This window comes from Psammomys obesus, unplaced genomic scaffold (genome assembly GCF_907164565.1).
Source record: "Psammomys obesus unplaced genomic scaffold, mPsaObe1.curated_primary_1811, whole genome shotgun sequence".
Classification (NCBI taxonomy): Eukaryota; Metazoa; Chordata; class Mammalia; order Rodentia; family Muridae; genus Psammomys; species Psammomys obesus.
This window is the reverse complement of record NW_026596079.1, coordinates 24,880,001-24,889,726: the sequence shown is the minus strand read 5'-3', so window position 1 is coordinate 24,889,726 and position 9,726 is coordinate 24,880,001. Positions and strand designations below refer to the sequence as shown.

At 39.6% G+C, this 9,726-nt stretch overlaps 1 protein-coding gene across 1 annotated transcript in view; it reads right to left on the bottom strand.

Moving 5' to 3' along the window:
• Positions 1–4,379: 4,379 nt before the first annotated feature.
• The window catches only part of Rad21 (RAD21 cohesin complex component), a 28,706-nt gene continuing 23,359 nt past the window's right edge, over positions 4,380–9,726 (bottom strand). The window contains exons 12-14 of the mRNA XM_055626433.1: positions 8,663–8,812; positions 6,658–6,741; positions 4,380–6,017 (exon numbers count right to left, since the gene is read on the bottom strand). Of these exons, the coding sequence (XP_055482408.1) occupies positions 5,826–6,017; positions 6,658–6,741; positions 8,663–8,812 (426 nt within the window). The 3' untranslated portion in view covers positions 4,380–5,825. The remainder of the gene's footprint in view (positions 6,018–6,657; positions 6,742–8,662; positions 8,813–9,726) is intronic.

The window sequence follows — 9,726 nt, the reverse complement described above, 5'->3', positions numbered from 1 at the left end:
GGCAGCCTTCCTAGGCCATAGAGGAAGAGGATGCAGCCAGCCCTGATAGACTAGTGTCAGATAGTAGGGGAGGAGGACCTCCCCTATCAGTGGACTAGGGGAGGGTCATAGGAGAGAAGAGGAAGGGAGGGTGGGACCGGGAAATGAAGAAGGGGGCTACAGCTGGGATACAAAGTGGATAAATTGCAATAAATAATAAATCAATAAAAAAAAAAAACAATTGCAATCATTAATGTTTAAAAGTTGGGAGTGTTTGTTTTATTGGCCAAAAATAAACTGCTTGTTATGGTGTAACATTTTAATACAACACATAATGATCATAGTAACACACAGAATGATCATCGTAACTGGTATGTCCACCTTAGACATGGAACTTTTAATTTAGAACATTCAATAGCCTGTCTTCCGTTTATTTCAACTATCCAATTAATTGCTGTCAACTCTCTCTAATCCTCCTCCATCTCAGTGTCCCCAGACTGGGTCACACCTGAAGTCCTCTACTTTGAGATCAACCTTATGGCTTCCATGTCTGTGTCTGACTTTAATTATATATAATTTATTATGTATCTTGGAAATTTCATACAACATATATTCACACCTTCCCCAACTCCTCCCAGATCCGTCCCTACCTTGCTGTATCTATCCCAACTTCATACCCACTTTTCTTAATATCCTATCGACTCCCAATTTGTGCTGGCCATGTGCTCCTGCATATAGAGTCACCCAACGAAGTATGGTCCACGTATCAGGAGCCACACCCTCTAAGAAAACTGATTCTTTCTCTAGAAGCTATCAGCTAGCTGTAGTTTTTCAGTTAGGTGTGAGGGCTTATGAATCCCTTCTTACTCTGTGCTTAAATGTTGACTGGGTTGATCTTATTCAGGTCCAGTGCAACATGCCGACTTACGTCACTCAGTTCCATCCACACTGCTTCACGACAAGATTTCACCTTTTATGGTTCAATATTCCATCATGTATACATACCATATTTCTCATTTGTACATTTACCTGTCAATGGACACTTATAGGTTGTTACCATCTTTGGCTATTATGAACAGATATGCTATTGCTGGCATCTCTTAATACACGGATTTCAGCTCTTTGCACCTTCAGCTTTCTAAATAACTGGTATTGGTTACATAGTGGGTATGGTGTTTTGAATTTGAAGTGTCTTCCCTAAAACTCTGGCTTTCCTGCTGTTTGGTGGTTTTGGGTGACTGCACAATCTCTGGGAAACACGGGTTGGCTGGCACAAGCTTACTCACTTCTTCAGGGAGACTGTCAGCATGAGCAGCTCTGGATGCTGTGCCTAGCCCACCATAATGGGTTGGAGCCTCTGAAAACACGAGGACAAAAACCTTTCCATACTTACTTCCGCCTGGCATTTCATAGAAATAAAAAAGTAAAACAAAAGGATCCCTTTCCTATCTTTCTTGGGCTTCTTTCGATAACTCCTGAATGTAGCAATGCTGTTTTAGAAATCCTTCATCAGATTTGCCCACCTTACTCTTCTTACTGCAAGCCTAGCCACTGCCTGGCCCACTGCTGCACTCTTCCTGAGATCGTCTCATCAGAGAGAACCAACACCTCAATAAACAATTTCACCTGGGTCTAGCTTGGTGAATCAGTTGAACTGAAATTACTTACAGGAGGAGCTGTAATCCTGAGTTTCTGTCCCCGGCAACTCCTCAGAAGAGGGACAATGAAAACAAGGGGATATCAGTGAGTGATTTTGTGTGTTCATGCTGACTTCCAGAAGGCAATGCTGTATGCTCAAGAACAAGTCCCACAACATCCATTTTATGTACCTATGACAGCAGGAATGGACAACAAAACCCACAAAACGAGCAGATGTTTGTTGGGCAATGTGTTCTTTTAAGTAATGCTTCTTTTCACAATAGCAAGGACTAGGAATCAACCTTACTGTCCACCAATGGATGAAAGGACAAAGAAACGTTGACTTGTAACAAGGGACGAAATTCTGATTGTGGCAGGGCAGGATGAATGTTCCTACAGGACCAATGTGCCTGGAAGAGACTAAGTGAAATATAGTACGCACAAGTCAAACAATTGCAGATTTCTCGTGAAATGAAGAGAGCTGGATCTCCCAGAAATATAAGTTACCAGGGACTGGAGGTGGGGGAATTCATAAGATTCATTAAAAGCTATGACTACATTAAGTTGTGGTGTTCTACTACAGACGGATGTCCACAGTCAATTACATCAGTACTTGAAAATGGCTGGGTTTTAAATGGTCTCACTACAGAAAAGCAGTAAATGTGGATATCCTAGAAATCCCGATTTTATTACAAAATATATTCACAGGCAGAAATGGCATACTCTAGCCCATAATCACCAGTATCTTTTAAAATAGCCCCAAGCTTCCCACCCTCCCACCTGTTTTAAGGATCTATTCTGCCTTGCTAGTTGACTATGGCATAAGGTGGCTCAGGTTGTGGAGACAGAACATGCGGTTCCTACTAAAGCCATGGGGCCACCACGCCTAGGGATTCCTTCATAAACTTAAGGAACATGGAGTCTAGTTTTTAGAGATCAACTTTCATTCTTCATATAGAACTTTAACACCATTTACTTTTGGCACTTTAAATTGAATGAACAAGAAAGATTAGAAAGATGTTGCTCTATTCCCCAGTGCATTGTAGGTACGTGTAACTACTGCTTCACGAACTGTACAGTTATGTCTTGCTATACAAATTTATTGATCAAGAGCTTTAATATGATATCCTCATTAAAAACAAAACTAGTTTCAACTAGCTGTTTTTTCAAGATAGGGTTTCTCTGTGTATCCATGGCTGTCCTGGAACTCCTGTAGACTAGGCTGGCCTTGATCTCATAGAGATCCATCTGCCTCTGCCTCTTAAGTGCTGGAATTAAGGCACGTACCACCTTCTGGCCTTAAGAGTCGTAATTTGAGAGACTCCAGCTGATCCTTTCAGGCTTTTATATGGTGTGGGTGGTCAACCTGCCTGTGGGGTAGGATTTTATTACAGGTGACTCTAAAGGACCAATCCTGACAATTCTCAGAGTTTGGGATATTTTACATATATTTAGCATTATATAGTCAAACTGATGGAAGATTTTGAAAAGATCTTAATTTGAAACTGCTTCAAGTACTGCCAGTTATTTGTTTCCCGGGAGCCTAAAGAGCATTCAACCAGAAAGCCTGACCTAGAGTGACAGAGGGTGTGGATCAGCACAATTTCCCCTGAGGAATTTACCCTCAGCTGAAATCTGAAAGGTAAGCAGTGTTTACTGCTACATAAGCAGTCCACACTGCAAACAACGAAGGCAATATGCTCAAAGGAGGGATTCCTAGTAGACAGTTTTAGTCTCTCTAGCCTCAACACTCTACCATCATCAGTCCTGAAAATAGAATATTAAAAACAAAAAGAGTGAGTTCCTTGTTTTAAACATTTTCACAAGAGCTACCATCTATTGAATACCTAGTTTTAGATACTTCACTATTCTTTATGTCATGTGATTTTCAAGACTTTAAGACCAAATTCTGTAATTGAGAAAAGCAAGACCCAAGACCACACTACCGTTAAAAGGCAGAGTAAAGTTTCAAGTCCTGGTCCATTTTGACTGCATAGATCAAGCTTTCTTTCTTAAATTCAAGTCATGGTGGTACTATTCCAAGAACTACTCTCAATTATACTGTGAAAGCATCAGTATTACTCCAAGACTGTGGCAGAAGACCCACATGCTTTTTTTAGAGCTCCCTCCATTCACTCAATTATCACCAAATACAAAGCAAGAAGCCAGAGTCCACTGTGTAGGGCACAGGTCCATCTAGCCAGTCTGTCTTAAGGTTCACTGGGTGTGTGAGCGAAATGGACAGCACACACAATCTGAATCTTACCACCTTCTGCTCCATCTATTATCTTTACAGTTCCAGCTATACTGGCTTTTATCTGTCTGTGGGTCTCCCTTCCTCAATACTTGACCCATAACTAATACCCACCCCCAGGTCTAAATCTTCAAATCTTTTATTGCCCACAAAGTCATCTTCTCCGAAGCTTATTGACTGCCCAACACACTGCAGCCTTCCCTATTGTGGCTTCGGCTTCCTGTGACTTGTCTCCTGTCAGAATGTAAGCTCCAGGAAGGCACAAAGACTTGTGTGTACAGACTCCGAGCACTTGCTGAGGGCTAGAACTACCTTAAGACAGTGATGCCTTTCCACACCAGCTGTCAGATAATGGTCACTGTTATTCACGTGACTACTGAACATAAAAAAAATTCACTTTATTAGCATGGATTATTCTTGGTAAAGTAAGTGAAATATTTGGCCACGTTAATTTTTTCAGTCAGCGCTTCTTCTGGGATATACCACCAACTGAGTATATTCCAAAATGTACAGCTTAAAACACAACTTTTATTAGAAAAGTTATACATAACAGCATCAACTATTTTTAAGAACAATATTAAACCCAATAAGCGACAAAAACCAGACTAACAAAATGTGTAACAAGAAACTAATGACCTTTCTATAATCAAACATTCAATTATCTACAATGTCTTTTTACAAAGGGGCTGTCCATGGTTTACAGGCACGTTGTACTGAAAATAAAACTGCAAGATCAATTTTATACAATTATCATTCGAGAAACTGAATCATTAAAATAGTAATTACGAGTTCACAAATTTAAAATATTTCACATAATTTTAAATTACTGGGTATACATGGAAGTCTTAGTTTTAAAACTGATTTCCCCCCCATAAAAGTGCCAACACTTAAGCTAGAACTTTCAACATAATTGCCCTTCAAAGTGAAGACATGTTTTGATATTCATATAGTCACATAATTTCTGGTGCTATCTGGTCTGTTAATAATAAAGCCTTTATCTGGATGTTTTTCTCCATTTAAATTACAGGAAACTGATACAGGGTTACAGTTGCAAAGCTATTAAAATATTTTCAAATATAGGAGTGTGCAGTCTTGGAAAGAGATCAGTACTAACATTTATAATAAATATCAGAGAAGCCATTAGTTTTTACAGCGCTGTTTGCTTAAAGGAAAGTCAACCTGGTGCAGGTTCTCATCGGTCTTGCCCTTTGGCAGGCAGGAGGAATTTTAATTTTCATGATCTCATTCCTCAAGCAAACATCCGAACATCTTGAGAAAGTGACCTGCAGCCCCTGGAGAATCACGCCACTGTAGGAGTCACTGATCATTCTGAGCTGCGCTAGTGCCAGGTTCCTAAGACTCACGGAATGATTTCAGAACAGAATAGTTAAAGAGGATCAGCCACAACGCAAATTCACAAATTCTTGCTCATTATGGAATTACTTTAAAACATGATCAAGAAGACAACCATGGTGCTTCACGCACTATCCCTGGGCACAGTGGTTAACCAGACTGCTGGTGTCACTGACGGGAAGACATTTTCCTCTTCCTGTCAGTGACTCAAACCACAGTTCTTAAAGTGTCAGGCATTTTCCTAGGCAGGTTTTCCATCTCAACATAGTAATGGAAAAAGTAACATGAAAATGGGGACTTCTGACTGTTACTCCATATTACATGCACCAATATTGCACACATCTGTTCTGAACTGTTAAAAAGTCTTCTGTGTTCTTGGGGTACTGTCTTCTCCAGGAATACAAACCCGACCCAAACACGCAGTTTCCCTTAAAAGATGGTGGACAAATTAGAAACAGTGGGGGGAAAATGAAAAAAGAAAAGGCAAAGATTTTGTACAAACAAAAATCTAAAAACTTCCTTAAAGGGTTTTGGTGCCCTACACACGGGGGCAATTTGTACGTCCTAGTGAGTAAACACTAGTTCTAGCATGTCTAGCTCCTCAGATAATATGGAACCTTGGTCCAGGTGTTGCAATGATGTCACTGTACGGCTCTTCCTGTGTGAGCTCGATGGCTTGCTGCTTTTTAAGAACCAAAAAGCTGTAGAACTTTGCTGCCGCCTGCTTTCTGTTTGTGTTTCGACACAGCTCAAGCAAACTGATGGATTCTGCTCCAGTTTTAGCAAGAGCTCGCTGAAATTAAAGCAAAGCAGATGATAAAGTAGTAAGTGGATGATGAGATTCTGGTAAAAGTAAAGTGAATTCAGCTGGAGCTGGGACAGGACATTCATGTAGTCATATAAGTAGTTCTTATGTTAACTATTTAATAAGGGCAAGGGCCACAACATGCCTTTTCTAAAGGCAAAAGTCCAAGAGGTAAGCAAAGTTGCTACAATATAGACGTGGGACAGCAAAACAAATGCTAAAACAAAACCAAAATTAGAGCAGCCCCCATTCAGACGCCAAACCCTAACTATCAACCATTCCTTCAATCTACTGTAGGAAATCCCATTTGCCAGGCATTTCATGCGTGCTCAAGCTTCATCTGTGTCTAGGACACTGAGGCTCAGTGTTACTGACATTTGGCACCCTATGACTTAGCACATTAGTTTGCACATAAGTCTCTAGCACAGCTTCAAGGGTCTGTTTTTCAGAATAACTACTAACTATGTACCCTAGATGCTTTCTAGGTTTACTCTATGGATTATCAATTCACGTATGTAATTAAGATCCTTCAAACAATGTAGCCCTGGAGAAATTTCCACAAAGGTATGCTTCTAGGTTGTAAGAGGTCTTGCTTTCAGGGGAAGGGCTTTCAGTAGACTACGCATACCTGAAGACCATGAAGCATCTGCTGAGTCCTTTTGTTCCACCTCCTCTCTTCTTGATCCTGATCACCCCCTGAAGCATCTTCGTCCTAAATGAATGAGCACCAGAAGTTGAAAAGACTGCCCTACTGATGACTACTTCTCTATATCCAGAAAGCTTTTGACTAACACTGTCTGACTTATCTACAGAAAATTACAATCTTGCTGCTTCAAATCATTTGCCCTCTGCTATGAACTTTGAAACTTGTCTCCTGATCAAAAAGGAAAGTCCTTGAAAGCAAACATTTGAATATGATGTTTACATAGATGTGGTTTACACAGTACAGGACATGAATTATTGCAGGTCCTATTTAAGAACCTTGTGCCAGGACTCAAACCACATTAAGTACAATGTTTCTTTCAAATACACATAGCTGTAATATAACAAAGCAAAAGAGATTAAATAATCCCACACCATAATGGTCACCAATGAATGACACCAATCTAGATACTGGGGAAGGTTAATTAACATTGGATGTTTACTTTATAGTATGATTCTCTAGGTTGTCATCACTTACCAATACCAAAAAGCCTGCATAGTATCTGAGTAACTCAGATTATTTATATATTAAAAGATGCACACCATTAATTATTAATAAATACTTTATTTTATCCTAGCTGTCCAAATGGTTTTCTGAACCCTAAATGGGTGTGGGCCAGGAACTGCCATGCTCCCCAGATACACTGGCATTAGACACCATGCTTTAAGAAGCTAGTGATCAGCAACTTTACCTAGAACAGGAATTGTGCTTTGATACTGATTCATGGGGCTGGAGAGGTGGCTCAGTGGTTAAGTGCACTGGCTGTTCTTTTCCCAGCACCCACATTGCCACTCACAACTGTCTGTAACTTCAATTCCAGGGAATCCAACATTTTCACACAGACATATATGCAGGCAAAACACCAATGCACATAAAAATATACTGATTTATTATAAAATCTGAGATCATGGCATAAAATAACAGATTGGGAAACTAAATTTTAGTTTTAAAATAGTGTAACATTACACCAAAGAAAAATACCTACTTCTGTCACTGACATAAAAATAAACTAGAAACATGAGTGGCTGTTAATAAAAGAGTAGTCGGGCTAGAGAGATGGCTCAGAGGTTAAGAGCAATGACTGCTCTTCCAGAGGTCCTGAGTTCAATTCCCAGCAACCACATGGTGGCTCACAACCATCTATAATGAGATCTGGTGCCCTCTTCTGGTGTGCAGGTGTACATGCTGGCAGAGTTATGTATATATAATAAAGAAATAAATGTTAAAAAAATAAAAATAAAAGAGTAGTCAATGTATAAACAACAGTCTTGAGAAGAAATTATAACAACTTCATTTAATTATCTGGAAAACATTTTAGAAGCAAACACTTAAGACACATAAATGAAAAAACATCAAATGAAGAGTTAATTAAGTTATACTACCTCAATGATCCAGAAATAAGCAAGATGAAAACTTTAGAAAGAACCTTAACACATATTCTAGGGAAAAAAAAGGGAAGCCATGTCTAAAGCATCTTTATTCTGTGGAAAGTTAACATCTTTTCAGGCTTCCACTCACTAGAGCTAGGTCTTACTCTGGTCTAATTAAAACAAAACCAAAACTCACAAATGGAGTATGCCTGGCTATTTGGTTTCCAGGTCACACTGAGAAGGTTATACAAGAGGCTGGCTTTAATAGCAGTAAGAATCAACTATTGACCACACCATGATAAAATGCAACTGTAAGAAATTTAGAAGTCTCTAAGGGCATTCCCCTATCTTTCCTCTGAGGGAAACTCGGAATTACAGCATAGCACAAAATCTGATGCTTCATGACACTAAGAATTGAGTTCAATTTTCATCCTATCTGAGCATTTTCCATTGTGCCTATGCCTAACATTAACTGGCTTAGCTCAAACACGAAAAGCCAACAATCCTTGTTTAACTGGGTATGGAAATGTAATCACTGAAGACCTTTACAGTTTTCTTACCTCCTCCTCTTCTTCCTCCTCCTTCTCCTTCTCTTTTTCCTTCTCCTTTTCTGGCAGAAGCTCTAATTCTGGTATCAGCTGACAGATATTTGGAGGCTCTTCTGGGGGAAGTTCTACTGGTGGTATTTCCATTTGCTCTACCTGCTGAGGCTTAAAGAATTAAAGAAGGCAAATCAAGATGCAGGTTTTAATGGTAGCTTCTTTTAAAATATAGTATCAGGTCAACTACTAAAGATATGACAATAACTTACTATCTATCCTACAATCTTTCAGAAAAAGCTTTGGACTCAGCAGCAGGCAACATGGAAAAGGACATGCTTTCCAAGTCTGTTTGTACTACCTTCTTTTTAAGATTAAGATAAATATTCAAGAACCGTAAAGAGTCTTATGAGAGCAGTGCTGCAGTCACTGGTCTATGATCTGTCCAGATTTCTGCACTCAAGGACTCTTACCGACTCTTACTGTCCTTTTCAGCACAGGGCACTGAGAAAGTTTTCAAGGCTAGCAACAGGCTGTCCTGTCAATAGTTTTTTATGATGACTGAAATAGGAGCCAATGCTACCAAAGGCCTGCATTCCCCTCAAATTAATGTATTCCACAGACTTAAAACTGGAAGCCTTAAACCAGATGCTCTGATTTCATTCCTAGCTAGTATTTCTATTCTAGCAGGACTTCATGATAGCCAAAGTATGCAGTAGTCAGCTATTAATTCATCAGTTTTCAGTTCTTTAAGTATGTATCTATCAATCAATTAAAAGCCTGCCCAGTACTCGAGAGATGTAGGGATTTTTGAATAAACCAGCACAGGTTCAGAGCCACTGACGTCACACTATGGTTACTCATTTTGGACCACTCTGAAGCAAGACCATTCACAAAGAGCCAAGAGGTCTCTGCTGAGTTCATTAACATCCTTTCCCACACAAGAGAAAAAGACTTTGTTCCTAAATTTCAGTGGTGTTCTTCTGGATCCATTTCTTACCATTTTCTGCCTAAACCCAGACAGTCCTAAATCAGAACTCCTTAAATACCTCTTGCAACTAACTGTGTGACCATCTCCCAATGTT